This window comes from Ranitomeya variabilis, chromosome 1 (assembly GCF_051348905.1).
Source record: "Ranitomeya variabilis isolate aRanVar5 chromosome 1, aRanVar5.hap1, whole genome shotgun sequence".
Classification (NCBI taxonomy): Eukaryota; Metazoa; Chordata; class Amphibia; order Anura; family Dendrobatidae; genus Ranitomeya; species Ranitomeya variabilis.
The window spans coordinates 427587027-427606989 of NC_135232.1; the positions used below are offsets into that span (position 1 = coordinate 427587027).

The 19963-nt window shown below is 44.6% G+C and overlaps 2 protein-coding genes across 3 annotated transcripts in view; one reads left to right on the plus strand and one right to left on the minus strand.

Annotated features, from left to right (window-relative positions):
- Positions 1 to 1050: 1050 nt before the first annotated feature.
- Positions 1051 to 19963, plus strand: part of MOB3B (MOB kinase activator 3B) — a 116579-nt gene continuing 97666 nt past the window's right edge. Inside the window, exon 1 of one of the 2 annotated variants that reach the window (XM_077249270.1) lies at positions 1051 to 1266. The gene's annotated coding sequence lies outside the window, so the exon portion shown is untranslated. Of the gene's footprint in view, positions 1267 to 15003; positions 15759 to 19963 lie in introns of those variants that run through there. The other variant, XM_077249271.1, reaches the window with a different exon arrangement.
- On the minus strand, positions 13438 to 14893 carry LOC143818524 (uncharacterized). Its single transcript, XM_077248932.1, has 4 exons — positions 14622 to 14893; positions 14468 to 14531; positions 14315 to 14386; positions 13438 to 13754 (listed from the first exon to the last, which is right to left on the minus strand). The coding sequence occupies exons 2-4, from the start codon at positions 14528 to 14530 to the stop codon at positions 13509 to 13511; spliced, it is 381 nt and encodes a 126-aa protein (XP_077105047.1). The 5' UTR covers position 14531; positions 14622 to 14893; the 3' UTR covers positions 13438 to 13508.

The window sequence follows — 19963 nt, forward strand, 5'->3', positions numbered from 1 at the left end:
GCCGATGTTGGTAGCCTGGGTGGAGGGAGGCAATATATCTGACCCCTTCCCAGGCTATTAATATCAACCCACAGCTGTCTGCTTAGCCTTTGCTGGTTTGAATTTATAGGTCATGTTTTGGTTGAAGTCCCCATAAATTCACCAGTAAAGGCTAAGCAAACAGCTGTGAGCTCTTATTAATAGCCTGGGAACCTTATGGGGTATTTGACTTTTGTCCCAGATTATTAACATCAGCCCCCAGCGGTGGGTTTTGCCTCTGCTGGTTATGAAAATTGCGCAAGAGACCATGACGTTTTCTTTTTATTTCACTCTTTATTTTACACAAGAGGGACACACCTGCTGCTGAATACAACTCCCATCATTGTCTCCTGATCACACTGATCTCTGCCTTCAGCAGCCAGTGCCTGGGATCAGTGAGAACTGTACTGCTTCTTCCCAGGTGCCGATACCTGTCACACAGATGTAACACACTGACAGCAAACACGAACTCGCGGAAGGCACACGAATGTCACATGGATGTCACATACGTACATACGGACCACAGATCTCATCAGTACTGTTTTTTTTCTGTGCAGGAATCACCAGGATGTGTGAAGGAGGCCTGACAGTTGTGTAAGATCAGTGGCCCAGTCATTTAACCCCTTAAAAACAGCAGTTACTTATTAAAGTACGTGGAAATTGGCTGTTTGGCCATTTTGATTCAACGCCTGATGCCCAGAACCCGTTTGGCCCAGGCTGCAGTGACCCGAATTTGCTGCGGGCATCGCTATCTGTGTAATGGTGGTGTGCGAGTCTGCGACCAGTGGCCTAAAGTCATTTAACCCTATCGATAACGCCCTTCAGTGTCCACTTTGATGCCCATTTTTGTGCCACTTTTATCATTTTTGCAGCTGGTTTTAACTGTGTTCACATCAGGGCACCTCCCTGCAGTGTATTTTGTACTTGTGATTTTTTTTTCTTTTAATTAAATCTGTATAACAATTAAAAAAAAATAAATAAAAAAATTGAAGCCGCTGAATAAGAAGAAACCAATTAGTCGCCTGTTGCCTGCGTGTGCCCAGCAGAGGGCGTGCAGTTCCGGCCGTCCCCAGCAGGGGGAGCAGGCTGCCGTGGGACTGCACAGCCATCGGTACGGAATGCCCCGTCCTCCCGGAGCCGCTCACTTCTTCCTGAGTTACGTGCCGCTCACATCACTCAACTTTTCCCTCACGACTTTCATTCTGGGCCGGAGAAGTGACTGGCAGCCGGCGGGGCCCCGGACAGGAGGTAACGGAGCGTGGTGGGTGCCCAGGAAAGTTCTCTGCAGTTAGGGGCATGGCACCGTGTAATGCTGGCTGTGCTGTAAGGGCTGGGAGTGTGCCCGAGCACATGTAGCAGAGCCCAGCGTGTCACAGTCCGGGAGTAGTACCCGCTGGGCTCTGCTACATCTGCGGGCTGCCTCCTATGTGTGTGCACAGGGGGCTTTGTCACCAGAGGGTCCCATCCTGGGCAGAGGACGTCTGCAGTGTGGGAATATGTGAGGAAGTAGACCCTGGTGGACTGTAAACCCTGGGACACACTGGAGGAGGGTCTAGCGTCTCTCTATAGGTGATTGCTGTGTGTTAGTGTATATATGTCACACAATGACATGTACACACATACATAAACACATACATACACTTACATATACATAAATATGTGTACATATCCACACACATATACACATACACACATATACACATACACACAGACAGAAACAAACATACACACACACCGACACTCATACACACACCTACATATACATGCATACATATACATGCATACATATACACATACATATACATATAGTATACACACGTCACACACATACATTTACCGGTAGGCTGGTTTCACACTTGCGTTGGGCAGAGCTGCGGAGGGCTGCGTAGTTCCTCCGTTAAGCCCCGCCCACCGCATTGGATACGCAGGCCATGCGAATGTATGCGGATAACTCCGCATGTGTCGTTTTGACGCTGCGCCGACCGCAACAAAATGCAACATGTTGCGTTCGGCGCAGCGTCAAAACAACACATGCGGAGTTATCCGCATACATTCGCATGGCCTGCGTACCCAATGTTAAAGATAGGTACGCAGGACGCATGCCGACGTAGGCGGAGCTGAATGGAAGAGGTGTGACGGTGGGCGGGGCTTAATGGAGGAACTACGCAGCCCTCCGCAGCTCTGCCCAACGCAAGGGTGAAACCAGCCTTACATATGCACACAGACACTCATACACACGTATACAGGGGTGTAACTACAACAGGTGCAGGGGTTGCAGTCGCACCCGGGCCCTGGAGCCTAGGGGGCCCTAAAAGTCTCTTTGACCTATAGAAAAAAGACTATTGCTATTAAAGATTTAAAATATTTGGGGGCCCTGTTGGAGCTTTCGCATCGGGACCCATGAGTTTCAAGTTACGCCACTGCACGTACATATACATACATAAAAAATAATAATAATTTTATTTATATAGCGCCAACATATTCCGCAGCGCTTTACAAATTATATAATATACATACATATATATATATATATATACACACACACATACACACACACACACACACACACACACACACACACACACACACACACACACACACACACACACACACACACATACATATACACACACATACATACATACACACACATATACATACATACATACATATACACACACTCATACACACACTTATACATATACACACACACTCATACACACACATATACATATACTCACACAGACACATACATATGCGCACATACACTCAATAGTGTCTTAAAACAAGCAAACAAGGAGTGTATATAAAAGAGGCATTTTGTACTTTTGCTCCATATAGGATCCACTTGTTGCTGTACTTGTAAACCTGTAGACGTATGTCTTGGTTTAATGCTCAATAATAGCCTGTTTTCTCTGTAAAGAAGCACAGGCGTGAATATTGTTTTCATTAAATGTATATGTGTATGGTGTGTAGTGTGAGCACGTAAATATATAGTCTCCTACCGTCGCCTTCTCTGGGGTCCAGCGCTGTTCTGCTCCTCTTCTCAGTGACGTCACCGCTCTGCAGACCCCCGGGTAACACTGCGACCTGCGTGACCCAGAAGTGGCTTATACAGTGTCAGCCCACGGTGTGTGAGAACGAGGCCTTACATTACCATTGCCTTACATTGTAAAAAAGAGAGAGTGTGCAGAGTGGTGACATCACTGAGAAGAGGAGCAGAACAGCGCTGGACCCCAGAGAAGGGGGTGGTATGTGAGTATATTAATACACTCACTATACACCATACACATATACACATACTTTAAAGATAAAATAAATAAAGAAGTTTAAAGGGTTTTTCCAGTTTCGGGAAATCCCTCTTCCTCAGTTTCAGTTTGCTTTAAAAAAAATAGCACTGATATCACTTCAGCAGCGCTGCAGCCGATCAGTGAGCTCATCGACTGAGTAAAACAACCTTTTTTTTAAAGAACTAACTGCAGCCAGAAAACAGGGATTTTCCAAAACCAGAAAACCCCTTTTAGGCCAGAGACACACTTTACATTTTTAAAATCGGTCCAATGTTGTTCCTGAGTGGGACGAGTGTCATGCCATTTTCATGTGAGTACATTGCAATTTGTCTCACCTAGCATCTGATTGCAATGCAATATTAACATTAGCTTTTACTTAAATTTTCTGTCATTTAAATATAGTTTTCAAAGGAAATATTCTTCAGTACATATAGATAGATGCGAGTGAGATCTATAATCAGTGCTCTGCCTGTGTAGCTTACTGTACATGTATTTTAGTAATTTCTGAAATAAATGGTGTGGGGTGTATTCCCCCCTTCCCAGGCTATAAACATCAGCACCCAGCTGTCGACTTTCCCTCTGCTGGTTAATAAAATTTCGGGAGTCCCTACGTAATTTTTTTCTCCGATATTAATTAATTAAATACATGTACAGTAAGCTGTACACACACTGTACTAATTATATATGTCACTAACATCTGTATATCTATCTATGTATATATATATTTTAGGTCACTCTGTGATTTTACTGTACGCAGCTGATGAAATGTCGGATTTTCAAAGAGATAGGTGCTTAAAAATCGGACTGTACACACATTCTCCAAGTGACGTGCAAATTTTTTCTCGCACCCTTTGACTTGTATTGGCGATTGTGATCTGAAATTCGCATACTGTGATCAAACAGTCCGATCGCATTCTGATCCAAGCTGCTAAAAGAAAAATCGCAGATGAGCACTTGAGTCCTTGACTAACATTGGTCCGAATGCAATCCGTATTGTAAAATATACAGTATTTACAGTGCCTTGCGAAAGTATTCAGCTCCCTGGAACTTTTCAGCCTTTTCCCACATATGCTTCAAACATAAAGATACCAATTGTAAATTTTTGGTGAAGAATCAACAACAAGTGGAACACAATTGTGAAGTTGAACGAAATTTATTGCTTATTTTAAATATTTGTGGAAATTCAAAAACTGAAAAGTGGGGAGTGCAATATTATTCGGCCCCTTTACTTTCAGTGCAGCAAACTCACTCCAGAAGTTCATTGTGGATCTCTGAATGATCCAATGATGTCCTAAATGCCTAATGATGATAAATATAATCCACCTGTGTGTAATCAAGTCTCCGTGTAAATGCACCTGCTCTGTGATAGTCTCAGGGTTCTGTTTGAAGCACAGAGAGCATCATGAAGACTAAGGAGACCAAGGAACACAACAGGCAGGTCCGTGATACTGTTGTGGAGAAGTTTAAAGCTGGATTTGGATACAAAATGATTTCCACTGCAAATCTACTAAGACCCGGCCGTCCCTCTAAACTTTCATCTCAAAAAGGAGAAGACTGATCAGAGATGCAGCCAAGAGGCCCATGATCACTCTGGATGAACTGCAGAGATCTACAGCTGGGGTGGGACAGTCTGTCCATAGGACAACAATCAGTCGTACACTGCACAAATCTGGCCTTTATGGAAAATTGGCAAGAAGAAAGCCATTTCTCAAAGATATCCATAAAAAGTGTAATTTAAAGTTTGCAACAAGCCACCTGGGAGACACACCAAACATGTGGAAGAAGGTGCTCTGGTCAGATGAAACCAAAATCGAACTTTTTGGCAACAATGCCAAATGATATGTTTGGCATAAAGGTAACACAGCTCATCACCCTGAACACACCATCCCCACTGTCAAACATGGTGGTGGCAGCATCATGGTTTGGGCCTGCTTTACTTCAGCAGGGACAGGGAAGAAGGTTAAAATTGATGGGAAAATGGATGGAGCCAAATACAGGACCATTCTTGAAGAAAACCTATTGGAGTCTGCAAAAGACCTGCGACTGGGACGGAGATTTGTCTTCCAACAAGACAATAATCCCAAACATAAAGCAAAATCTACAGTGGAATGGTTCACAAATAAATGTATCCAGGTGTTAGAATGGCCAAGTCAAAGTCCAGACCTCAATCCAATTGAGAACCTGTGGAAAGAGCTGAAAACTACTGTTCACAAACGATCTCCATCAAACCTCACTGAGCTCGAGCTGTTTGCCAAGGAAGAATGGTCAAGAATTTCAGTCTCTCGATGTAGAAAACTGATAGAGACATACCCCAAGCGACTTGAAGCTGTAATCACAGCAACAGGTGGCGCAACAAAGTATTAAGTTAAAGGGGCCGAATAATATTGCATGCCCCACTTTTCAGTTTTTGAATTTCCACAAAAATTTAAAATAATCAATAAATTTCGTTCAACTTCACAATTGTGTTCCACTTGTTGTTGATTCTTCACCAAAAAATTCCATTTGGTATCTTCATGTTTGAAGCATGATATGTGGGAAAAGGTTGAAAAGTTCCTTGGGGCCGAATACTTTCGCATGGCACTGGATATTGCTGACATTCATAAACTTTTCTACCTTTCTATGAAAGTGAAGAAATTACACAATATATTTGTTTAAAGTCAAAACTAGCTGTGACTCTACCTTTATGACTCAGGTTTGATGGCATCTACCGTATTTTTCGGACTATAAGACGCACCGGACTATAAGACGCACCCAGGTTTTAGAGGTGGAAAATAGGGAAAAAAATATTTGAAGCAAAAAAGGTGGTAAAATTTTAATAAAATACTATTATATGTGGTGTTATTATATATAATAGTATGCTATTATGTTGGAAGCTACGGGACCAGTGTGATGGCTGTAAAGTACTATATGAAGACGCTGGAGGGCGAGTATAAGAATGGGGGCACAGGGCTTATATTTAAAAAACCACTCCAGCACTGAAAAATAACACCGGAGTGCTGCTTTAAGAACCCATGGGAGAACTATAACTCCCAGCATGTCCTGCAGATCCTATGGCATGCTGGGAGTTATAGTTCACCACAGGAGTGGCAGAGTGCTTTATTGTGTGTTGTAAAGACTAACCTTTTAATTTTGGCAGCCAGCCAGCTGTGGTGAGGTAAAATGCTGGAGCATCCCATTCCATGACACCACAGAGCGCTCCCTCTTGTTGCCTCTCCACAGCACAGGAGTAAACTTGCAGATTGTAGTGTGGTGTCTGCAGGACCTGTGATGACATCAGAAGAGGGAGGGCTCTGTGCTGCCATGTGATTCTCCAGCCCGCCCACTCCTAACATCACACAGGTCCTTGTGCTGGAGCACACAGCACCCAGCACAGCCCCGGCAGGCAGGTATGCAGCGATCTTGTCCCCTCTGGCCCCTGCTGCTGCCTCCTCCTCCACCAGACACACAGATCTCCCCAGCAGCTGCAGAAATCCAGTGCTGGGGAAACCATGTGTGTCCCTGTGAAGGAGTATTCATTTGCTGCTCCCTGCACACCACTCAGCTGACAGGTGGGCGGGGAAGCGGCTAATGAATACTCACTGCACTTTAATGATCGGGGCCATGTGGTTTCCCTAGTGCTGATTCCTGAAGCCCAGCAGGGACATTTTTCTGCCTCCTGCCTCCCAGTGCAATCCCACTCGCTGCTGCCCTCTCCCCACGTTACATCCCTACCATAAGACGCACCCACACTTTCCTCCCAAATTTGGAGGAAAAAAAGTGCGTCTTATGGTCAGAAAAATACGGTAAATGTTATACAGTGGCATGTAAAAGTTTGGGCACCCCTGGTCAAAATTACTGTTATTGTGAACAGTTAAGAAAGTTGAAGATGAAATAATCTCTCAAAGGCCTAAAGTTAAAGATGGCACATTTCCTTTGTATTTTAATAAAAAATATGTATATTGTCATTTTTTTTAAATTGAAAAAAAGGACATTTTGCCAACCATTAATCATGGGGGGTGGATCAGTCTTGCTTTGGGGTTGTGTTGCAGCCAATGGCACTGGGAACATTTCATGGGTAGAAGGAAGAATGGATTCAATGAAATTTCAACATATTTATGATGCAAACATAACACTGTATGTAAAAATGCTGAAGTTGAAAAGAGGGTGGCTTCTACAAATAGATAATGATCCCAAACACATGTCAAAATCTGCAATAAACTACCTTGAAAGGAGCAAGCTGAAGGTTTTACAATGACCCTCACAGTCCTCTGATCTGAACATCATTGAAAATCTGTGGCTAGACCTCAAAATAGCAGTGCATTCAAGACGACCCTGAAATCTCACAGAATTGGAGGAATTATCCAAAGTAGAATGGATGAAAATCCCTCAAACAAGAATTAAAAGACTCTTGTGTGGCTACAAAAAGCGTTTACAATCTGTGATACTTTCAAAAGGGGGTGCCACTAGGTGCTAACCATGCAGTGTGCCCAAAGTTTTGCATTGGCCCATTTCCCTTTTGTAATTTTTAAAATGTAAAAGATATATATTTTTTTCCTAAAATACAAAATAAATGTGTCATCTTTAACTTTAGGCCTTTTAGAGATCATTTCATCTTCAACTTGCTTACCTGTTCACGCAAGAGTAATTTTGACCAAGGGTGCCCAATCTTTTACATGCCACTCTATGTGGCCATGTTGAAAAGATAAAGCCTGTTTCCATTTGTAAAGCTTATGTTTTTCTATTTTCAAAATGAAAAGGATTGGCTGCAGCGGTCACGTGCTGTAGACATGACATCACCGCTGCAGATAGGTCATCAAAGACCGTCGAGGAGCTGCATTATTGGAGTGGCAAGGTTTTTCGGCATACACCCTGGGAAGGTTCACTGCACATGTGCTAAATGTCACCATAGACACCCGCTCACTCGTTGAAGACAAAAAGAGCATCCCGATTGTCTCCATTGGAATGGAATGGGCCAGCATAGCTGGGGAATACTCCTGTTATATACCTGTAAGCAGGTTGCGGGATGCAGTGATGGACAGGAGACAGACCAAGGGTTAACAATTTTAATTTAACAATGGGATATCCCACGCAGGGAGGTAAACAGTTAAATGATGGAATAAACAGTTCAATTGTAAAGGATATACGGAGTTAAGGAACAATCAATCAGATAACAGCAGTTCTTGTGAATGCTGCGGGGAAGTCATCGGGCGATGGGCTGTGCAATGCCGCTGCTCGCGGGATGGAGCACTCCTCTGGCTACTGCAGAACGCACGGCACCTCTGCAGATGGCAGGGTCCAACTAATGCGGTCAGTCGCGGTGCCGGTCCTCGGGGAGACGGAGCGCGCTGCTCACCTGACTACGCGCTGCTGTGTCTTGGCGCCAAAACTCCTGCTGCTGCGCGCGCTTTCCTTTTTATATCACCCCGCCTCTCCAGGTCAGGAGGTTGGTCCGTCTTCTCATTTCTTCCCCCAGGCAACAGTGTATGCATCCTCAACAGTTCCGGTTGCAGGTACCTGCAGCCCGGTCGTCCCCCTTACATACCTGTAACGTAAAGCTCTGATGAGATGTGGTCCAAGTACTATCCGTCAAAACATTGGATTGCATTCGGACCAATGTTATCAAATGAGGCAGTAAACATGTCCAAAATTGCAGCATGCATGATTTGCCACTGATCTGATGGTACTCTGTTATTCAAGTCTATGGGTCTGTGGAAAAAATCAGACTGCACTCTGATGACATCCGTGTACGGTCCGATTTTCATGGACTGACAGAATATAGAAGATGGAGAAAATTTTGTTTTTTATTTTCCACATCCGGGAAAAACAGATCCCACTTTGATGAAACTCTGAGTCTGATCATAGTGTGATTAGCATAGTCAGACCTATTTTCTCAGATGGAGAACGTACAGTTCTGTGACCCTAGCCTTAGAAAGATTATTGATGGGTATCTTGTTTGGATACTGGAGTTTTAAGGTCGGTTTCAGAAGTCCATATTTTCCAGTTACTACACAGACCCCAATAGGTGGACCAACATCAGGTTTCCTGACTCTTAACTACCTCATAGGCATGTATGATGTCTTTAATTCAGATGAGGAGGCCGGCGGTTGACCTATACTGGACCTTATAATATAGATGTCTGTACTCAGCCTTGCTGATGTATTGTGATAAGTAGAAATGCTCACTGTGGCCACCAGTGCAGGGGAACCTCAGAGAATGTGTTAGGCTAGTTTCACATTTGCGTTACAATCCGCAGCGTTTAATTCGCAACCTCAAACGCACGAAAAACCGCACGCAAACGCGTACAAACGCAGCGTTTTTTAGATGCATAAGGTAACGCATGCAGTTAAAAATGTGGCGTTTGCATGCATTTGCGTTTTCTGTGTGCGTGGTGGAAAATTTAACAGGAGAAAAATCTTTTTTGGATCTTCACATGGAGAGCTTTTATTTCAACCTGGATTTAAGTATCAAGCTGTTTCTTGCCTGTGCGTTTGCTTGGGAGCAACAAAGAAATAGAGAACGACAGAGAAGGACACGGCGTAAGCGTTTTTGGCGACACCCCATTATCGAACTACGTGAGAGCCGTGGAGCCTACCACACGCTATATGGCGAGCTTAATGCCAACCCGGACAAATTCACGGAATATACCAGGATGTCTCAAGACTCTTTTCGGGATTTGCTTGGTCGTGTCCAAGGAGCCATCCGGAGACAGGACACCCAGCTCCGTAGAGCGATTCCAGCAGAGGAACGTCTCCTGGTTACATTAAGGTACGTAATAATTCTAAACAAATGGCTGGCATAATTATTGATGGTCTGCCATCTATTATTTGTATTTTCCTTTATATCTTTAACTAAACACCACCATAAATGGAATTGATTGTAATTTTATTTTTTTATTTTATTTCAGATTTCTGGCAACCGGAGAGAGCTTATCATCCCTCCACTTTCAGTACCAGCTTGGAATTTCCACCCTGTCTGGGCTTTGTGGAACTTTCTCCGGGATGAATATATACCTCTACCCACGGAGGACATGTGGATGGAAATTGCAGAAAAATTCTGGAGTGCGTGTGATTTCCCCAACTGTTTATGAGCGGTGGATGGAAAGCACATACGCATTATCAAACCCGCCAGAACTGGATCGCAGTGCTTCAACTACAAAAAATATTTTTCTGTTGTGCTCATGGCAATAACAGACTATTGCTTCATCGCCGTGGACAATGGAGCTTTTGGCCTTGGCAATGACTCACAGACTTTCAAGAACTCTGATATGGGCCGACGTGTGTATGGCAAAAATTTTAATTTTCCACTGCCACGACCTCTCCTCAACACTCAAGGCCCACCGATGCCATTTGTTATGGTTGGGGATGAGGCCTTCCAGATGTGTGAAAACCTACTGAAGCCCTATTCCAGTCGGGACTTGAACCACACTAAAAGGATTTATAACTACAGACTGACCAGGGCCCGAAGAACAGTAGAGTGTACCTTTGGGATTCTAGTCTCAAAATGGCACATTCTTGGGACAGCCATTAATCTAAAAATGGAGACAGTCCATGAGGTGGTCAAAGCCTGTGTGGTTCTCCACAATTACGTAATGGCAAAAGAGCGACCCAACATTGAACTGGATAAACCAGTTGCAAACCCATTGCCATATTACCAGCATCACCCGCTGTGGTCAACTGTTGAAGTTGGCCACATGCGGAACCAATTTGCTGCCTATTTTGATTCTGATATTGGACGTGTGGCATGGCAAGACAATATTGTGTAAAATGTCCTGTTGGGTTTGGGTCTGTACCAGTTATGTTTTAAATGTTAAAAATATTTTTTGTTAATAAACTACGTGTTTTGATATCTTGACCGAGTCTCCTATGTATTTCCTCTAAAAACCACTTAGGTTGCTAGTGATAAGGTAGTTGACGTCATTACGTCCTGATTCTGTTCTGCAGGATCTATTCGACGCAGACTGAAGAAACGATGGAGGTATAATACAAAGCAGATCTACACTCATCAAGTCAGGTGTCATAAATAATGAATTCATGATGCACAAATAACAGCATCATGAATTCACTATTTCTGACACATGTCCAGGTGAGTATAGATATGCCTTGTATGACCTCCATCGTCTCTTCAGTTTGTGTGAAATAGATTACGTACACTGAAGAAAAAATGGAGGTTATACAAGGCAGTTGTCTACTCACCAGGTCAGGTGTCATAAATAATGAGTTCAAGACGCAGAGTTTTGTGCATCATGAACTCACTATTTATGACACATGACCTGTTGAGTATGGTTTTGCTTTGTATTACCGCCATGTTCTCTTCAGTCTGCGACACAGATTAATCAGACTGAAGAGATTATGGAGAAAATACAAGTTATATATTTTTTTGCCACCTCATAGCTCTATACCAAACACACAAAGCTGCAGTGTTGTACTTAATAACTACTGGAGCTATGAGTTGGCAAAAAAATATAGTGTGCGGCACAGTGTTTTATTAGGTGCACGGTGTGTGTTGCCGGCTGCGAAATACACAAATAACCAAACATTATTGGGGGCAAAAAACATTATTATTTATTTTTTAACAAAAAAAAAAATTTAGCTGCGCCTGCTTGGGGTAGAGTGACGGAACTGGGGTGTGTGTAGCTGTGAGGCCTGGCTAAGTGTGGACGACGCAGGGTGGCAGGAGAAGGGGCAGTTAAAGTAGTGGGGTCTGGGAGTTCGGGGATGGGGCTTGACACATGAGAGGCCAGAGACACACTGGAAGGGTGAGACAAACCTGACATTACAGACACATTGGGAGGTGATGGGGGACGAATACAGATAGTACGCTGCTTTTTATTTTTTTTTCCCTTTTTGGGATCTATGTGGTCTGGGGAGCCTCGGTGGGCTCATTTGTTGTGTGTCATGGTGGGCGACCTGTCAGGGTCCGGCTGCTGCATTGTGCTCGTAGAGCAGACAGCCATGCCAGAGTCCATTGTGCTCGTAGAGTGGACAGCCATGCCAGAGTCCATTGTGCTCGTAGAGTGGAAGGCCATGCCAGGGTCCTGCTGCATCGTTGTGGTGGAGAAGAAGGCCATGCCATGGTCCTGCTGCTGCATGGTGGTGGGGAAGGCCATGCCTGGGTCCTGCTGCATCGTGGTGGTGGAGGAGCGGAAGGCCATGCCAGGGTCCTGCTGCTGCATGGTGGTGGCAGTGGAGGAGGTCCAAGCAGGAGCAGCAGTTGTCATGGTGGTGGCGGTGGGCTGTCCAACAGCACTCGGCATGGTGGTGGCACTGTAGTGGTGTCCGGCAGTGCTTGGAATGGAGGTGGCCGTGCAGTGGTATGCAGCAGAGCTCAGCATTGAGGTCAAGTGTGACAGTGTTGGCACAGGTGGATATGCCACCACTGTCTGCTGAAAATACCGACTCTGCTGCATAGCCTGCACGTAAGCAGCATTGCAGGCCTGCATGACACTAAGCTGGAGATCAGGAGTAAGGTTTTCCGACATGCCCTTCTCTATTTGATTGAAAAAATGATGTGCTGGCCTCTGGAGGTCGGCTTTCACTTGGTCAAGGCTTTTGGTGACCTCCTGGATAAGTGTATTCATATGGTTTATGGCACGATCCAGTCGGTCACCCATCGCCTTGAGTCCATCATGAAAGACCGAGCTTAAGTGCAAAAACTTGGGCGTGAGTGACCTGTCCGAGGCCCTCTGCCGCTGCCGGGAAGAGCCCAAAAAAAAGAGGCAGAGGACTGGGACAGGGGAACACCTGATGGACCAGCTTCCTGGTCTCCAGTCTGTGTGGCAGGCCCACTTTCTGCAGCGCTGCTTGAAGGCTGGGATGGGTCCGTGGCTGTTTGATGAAGGACCACTCCAGAACCAGGGTCAAGAGTGCTGCTCCATGTGCTGTGAAAAAAGAAGAAAAAAATACATTAATACAAAATATTTACAATAGTAAAGCGCCAACTCCTGTGGAATAGAAAAGTACAGATTAGGCAATCCAACACAGCCCATTACGCCACAAAAAATACTTACGTTCTCTGGGCAAGGATCAGTCTCAAAAATGCAAGGATGCGGTGATATTTGTATTTGCGGATCCTTGCTCCAGAACCACAAGGAACCACTAGGCGAAGGTCCTTGTTGAAGCGATCCTTCATCGAACGCCAACGTGTTTTGACTTTGAGCACTGTTGAAAAATATAAATAATGGTTAGACAATGCACTTTCAGGAGTTTCTCTCATCACACAGAGTTATGTGATCACGGTCAAGGTCACTGCTGCAGCACACCGCATTGCAGTACTTACAAAATGCATTTCGGACCCGAGTCGGGGGTTGTCCCAGCCATCCCACATCGCTTTGGCCACCTCATTCCATAGCCGCTGGATTGTCACGTTGTCCGAGTGCTGCGGAACCTGGGTGTCCCTCAACGGGACTCGCTCATGGACCAGGGAGTGTAGGAGGTCATTTTCATTGAGGTCCTCATTCCGTTCTGGAACCTAAAAAAAAATAAAGACATTAATGTTGGAGACATTAACATAAGAAGGAAGGAAAACAGAGACAGAAAACTGGCATGAATATTAAGGCTATGTGCACACGTTCAGGATTTTTGCGTTTTTTCGGCCATTTTCCGCGGGAAAAACGCTTAAAAAACGCATACATAAGCATCCCATCATTTTTAATGCATTCTGCAATTCTTGTGCACATGATGCATTTTTTTCCGTGAAAAAAACGAATCGCGGTAAAAAATGCAACATGTTCATTAATTTTGCGGATTTTTCACGTTTTTCCCGCTATTAATGCATTGGGAAGCTCCGGAAAAAAACGCGTCAAAAACGCACAAAAAACGGCGTCAAAAGCGCATGTGGATTTCCTGCAGAAAAAGTCCGTTTTTTTTTCAGGAAAATTCTGCAGAAAATCCTGACGTGTGCACATAGCCTAAAAGTCAAGAAAAAAAAGGAGCCAAGAAGAAAAAGGTAAAGAAAGAGGAAAGTAAAGAAATGAACATTCAAGAATTGTAAAGTCAGGATACAATAAACAGTCAGCCAGGTATACGTACACTCTGCCGCCTAGCCACCCGACTGTGACCCCGCTGTTCCTGCTCACCCTCTGCCGCAGTGGAAGAACTGCTCTAAAAAAAGGAAAAAAAAAATTTCTCACATGTGTAGATGTGACAGTGAATACTTACCAATCTGAAGAGGTGAGTACTCACTTCACTGACATTTTCCCCTTGTGCAGGCCCTGGCCGTTGCTCCTCCTCAGAAGAAGATGACATTCTGATGCATGCAGAAAGAAAAAAATGGCAGAAATTAGGACATATAGAGACAGAAAATAGAAAATTAAGACATTGGCTTTGATATACTCACATTGTTCAGAGTGTTGTTTCCTCCAAGGTGCTCTGCTGCGTCTGCTCTGCTTCCCAGTCTGCCGTGTAGTGACCTGCCAATGCCCACTCCCTCCTTTTATCACTTTGTATGTGGGAGGTGGCTAATCAGTGTCTAGACATGTTTTCCTGTGGTGCAACATAGACCGTAATGCGTTTTTTTGCCGCATTCCTTCCGCTAACAACCGCATACGTTTCTAGGTGGCAAATTGACGCCTCTAAAATTACTACATGTAGCGTTTACCGTGCCAAACCGCAGACGACGAAACGACGCATGCGTTGTCAAACGCGGCAAAACGCAACCAATCACCTGCGTCCCTAATGTTAAAGATAGGAATACACGACGCATGCGGAAAATTGCGGCACAAACGCTGCGGACACAACCGCAAATGTGAAACCAGCCTTACTCTACATCAAGGGTGAGAAATCTCTTTTCTGCCAAGAGCCATTTGGATATTTATACCATCCTTCGGGGGCCGTATAAATTCCGCCCACAAAGTGCGTCCTGACGCTGGCACTGTTGTCAGTAATCTTTCATTGCGTGTGCTTCATGGTTCAGTAGTGAACTCTCCATGAGCGTGCTCACAGAGCAAAAAGAAATTAAATAGCTGACTGCCCTCAAAATACAGTGCAGTCCCTGGGAATCTGCCTAGGGGGCCGGATAAAAGGTCATCGAGGGCTGTAAATGGCCCGCAGGCCTGAGGTTTCCCACCCATGCTGTAAAGACCTGCTGGTTATTTTATCAGTGCTTCAGATAATAACATTATAGTAGGAAATTGCAGTTTGTCCAGGTCAGTAATTGATCTTCCAGCATGTGTACAAACAGGCTGGAGTATGCTGTTAAATATTCTAGTTAGATTTTATCTAAGGAATGCTGCTTGGTCACCAGTGGTAACAAAGTACATTAGGGTCAAAAGTACAAAGCCTGAGGATGTGGATGTGTACCTACAAGCTGAGGTCGGCTGGCACCCAGTCAGATGCACCTCAGTGCTTCCAGACACTGGTGGATAAGGGGGATGACTTTGCTATTGCATGTCGCCACTTGTACACTGGGAGCAAGTTGTCTGGTATGATCAGCTGATGATCAAAGCCATCATTGCTAGGTCCTACAGATTATGTGGTAAGAAGCGTTAAGCTTGCTGGAGCTTATGTGGATTTTCTTCCATGCATTTTTTATCAGTTAGTTGAAGCTTGTGTTTGAATTGACATTAGACATGTAAATGTCCCAGTATGCTCTGATTCGCAGCTGTCGGTATAAAATGTCTAGCATTTGTTTAGGGCATCGTGCTCCGTCCTCTCTACTGACTGCAGCACTAAAGGGGCCAGATGGTTTTTATGACACTGCCATTGTAGCAGGGATAATAGACAATGCTATTAGGATGCTAAATCCAGGGCAGTTTATTATAAACTGTGTAAGTCAATATTGTGTATTGTTCTAGAATGGCTTACAAATGCCAAAGGGTCATGCTCAATTCATTAACAGTATATTATATATTATAGGAGAAGCTTGATTATTTTTTCTTTGCACATGAGAAAAATGGATTCCACACTGATGGAAAAAGCAACATACGGATCAAAAATGGTTGACAAATGGGTCCAGCACACTGATGGAAAACCGTTCATTTTTTTCAGTACACTAAAAAGAATGAGGCAAAAAGGAAAAGTCTTGTAGCTCTTTCAAGGACAAGTCCAGCAATACCTTTACATGGACAGTCCATTCCTCCATTACTGAGGAATCAGCACTTGAATGGAGATGAGGCTGAAGTGCTTTCAATGTGTGGGAGCGCTTCCCAAACCTCTGTCACACCGGCTCTGTTTCTACTCCTTAACCCATGGCTCCTTTGCATGAAGTCACACAGCAAAACAGTTGTCAGTCAAGCAGGAGAAGATGACACTTTACAGGCAGGACAGCAGGGGTGAAAGAGGATTCACAAGGGCTTCCTTGCACGGAAAACACTTCAGTCTCAATTGCATATCCATTCACACTCTGAATTCTTAGGTACGGAGTGCCTAGGTACAGGCTGTGCTGGATTTGTATTTGTAAGTTTTACATGGGGATATAGCATGGCGGCTTAAGTCTCCTCATCTTGCCATGCTTGACATGTCACCTTCCGCAAGGAGAAGTGATACCCCTTGGGGATATAAATAGTTTTTTTTTTTGGGGGGGGGGGTGTAAGAGAGGGGGGTCCTGCTGACAGATTCCCTTTAGGCTGTGTGCCCAAGTTGCTTTATTATGCATTTCTGCTGCATTTTTACAGCAGCGGAAACACATAAAAACGCTTAAAAAACACATTCCCATGCAATCCTATGGGATTCCGCATTTGCTGTGCCCATGCTGCGGATTTTCCCGCTGCGGAATCGCATTCCGGTAAAATCCGCAGCATGTTCATTAAGTCTGCGGAATCACGGCGATTCTGCCGCCATAGGATTGCATTGAAACGCTCACTTTATATGGCTATGCCCACTATGCGTAAAGTGAGCACTTTATGTGCGGATGGTTCCCAGGTCTGCAGGAGAGGAGACTCTCCTCCAGGCCCTTGGGAACCATATTTCTGTAAAAAAAAAGAACTAAAATAAAAAATAGGGATGTACTTACCTTCTGATGGCCCCAGAGTCCTCCCGTCTCTCAGCGGTGCACGCAGCAGCTTCCGTTCCCAGGGATGCATTGCGCGAAGGACCTGGGATGACGTGGATGTCACGCGACCGTAACGTCACAAAGGTCCTTCTCGCAAAGCATCCCTGGGAACGGAACGTTCCGGGAGCATCGCTGAGGAGATCGGGGAGCTGTCAGAAGGTGAGAATAACCATATTTTTATTTTTTTTTATTATTTTTAACATTCTATCTTTTGCTATTGATGCTGCATAGGAGCATAAGACAAACTCTTTATGTAATGAAGCAGAGCCGATGATTAGCTGATTTCTGAAATGGACAGCCACACATTTTACTTCCCACGGCTGAGATATTAGAGTAAATATAAAAAGTCTCTCTCTCCCGTTACAATGCCACGTGTCTTGTCACAGAAAAAAAATCATACTAAGGCCATGTGCACACGTTGCGGATTTCTTGCAGAAATTTCCTGAAGAAAACCGGAAATTTTCTGCAAGAAATCCGCATTTTTTTTTGCGTTTTTTTTTCCGTTTTTTTCGCGTTTTTTTAGCATTCTGCAAGCGTAATTAGCTTGCAGAATGCTAAAGTTTTCCAAGCGATCTGTAGCATCGCTTGGAAAACTGACTGACAAGTTGGTCACACTTGTCAAACATACTGTTTGACAAGTGTGACCAACTTTTTACTATAGATGCAGCTTATGCAGCATCTATAGTAAAAGATAGAATGTTTAAAAATAATAAAAAAAATAAAAAAATGCTTATACTCACCCAGACATCTCATCAGCGGCGTCCGTTCGTCTTCCTATAGCTGGTCTGTGCGCACAGGGCCTTCCGTGACGTCACGGTCACGTGAGCGGTCACATGACCGCTCACGACCAATCACAAGACAGTGACGTCATCGGCAAGGTCCTTCACCGTACATCAGCTACAGGAACCGAACGGCAGCGTGCAGCGGTGAGGCGGGAACACTGCGCGGGACATCGAGGGTGAGTATAGGACTATTTTTTATTTTATTTCTTATTTTTTGACCACTTATATGGTGCCCAGTGCGTGGAGGAGAGTCTCCTCTCCTCCACCCTGGGTACCAACCGCACATAATCTGCTTACTTCCCGCATGGTGTGCACAGCCCCGTGCGGGAAGTAAGCAGATCAATGGACTCCTAGGTGTGCGGAATCCCTGCAATTCCGCATTTTTAATGAACATGTTGCTTTTTTTTCCGCTATGCGATTTTTTCGCGGAAAAAATCGCAACATTTGCACAAAAAATGCGGAATACCTTGTAAATAATAGGAGGCATATGTTAGCGTTTTTTTCGCGTTTTTATCACGTTTTTATAGCGAACAAACGCGAAAAAAACGCTAAAAATCCTGAACGTGTGCACATGGCCTAAGGGTATGTACACATGATCAGTGTTTGTTAAGACGTTCATGCAGCTGAATTTGAATCCCACATCTCGGCTCACTTGCGTTTTTATAACGTGTTTTGTCTCTCTTTGGTATGTTATTAGATGTGCAAAGATATAGATAGATATGGGGTAGATAGATAGAAAGATATCTGTGTGATATAATTAGTGCCATGTGTGTAGTTTACTGTGCATGGATTAACCTAATAAATAAATAATAAATAAATGAAAAAAAAAAATGACATTGGGTCCCCCCTATTTTTCATTACCAGCCAAGGTAAAGCAGACAGCTGTGGGCTGGGAAGGTCCCTGGTTATTGGGCCCTTCCCAGTCACATTGGATCATCCAATTCTGGCGCTTTGCCCCCCTCTTCCAGATTGCCCTGATGCGATGGCAATCGGGGTAATGGTAGCTATGTTTGATGGCAGCTGTGATTTGTGAAAAATCACAGTTGGCACCAAGCCCTGGGGTTAGTAATGGAGAGAAGTCTATCAGACACCCCCATTACTAACCTGGTAATAAAAAATAGAAACACACACACAGAAAAAAATACCAATTTATAAAAAAAACATCCCATGCAGGTCTTCAGTAATCTGCTGAATCCGAAGTAGTCCAAAAAAGGATACCTGAAAAACATAAAAAGACAGAAATAAAGAAAACAGACACTCCCTCATTTACTACCGTATATACTCGAGTATAAGCCGAGATTTTCAGCCCAAATTTTTGGGCTGAAAGTGCCCCTCTCGGCTTATACTCGAGTCACGGTCGGCGGTGGGGTCGGCGGGTGAGGGGGAGAGGGCGCTGAGGCATACTCACCTAGTCCCGGCGATCCTGACGCTCCCCCTGCCTGTCACACTGTCTTCGGGTGCCGCAGCTCTTCCCCTGTTCAGCGGTCACGTGGGACCGCTCATTAGAGAAATGATTATGGACTCCACTCCCATAGGGGTGGAGCCGCATATTCATTTCTCTAATCAGTGGTGCCGGTGACCGCTGACAGAGGAAGAGCTGCGGCACCCGAAGACAGTGTGACAGGCAGGGGGAGCGCCAGGATCGCCGGGACTAGGTGAGTATTTTATATTCACCTGTCCACGTTCCACACGCCGGGCGCCGCTCAGTCTTCGCGTCCTGTTGTTCTGACTGTGCAGGTCAGAGGGCGCGATGACGCATATAGTGTGATCGCCGCCCTCTGCCTGATCAGTCAGTGCAGAGAGACGCCGGGACGGGACGCTGAGGAGCTGCAAGCAAGAGAGGTGAGTATGTGTTTTTTTTTTTTATTGCAGCAGCAGCGTTATATATGGCACAGATTTATGTGGAGT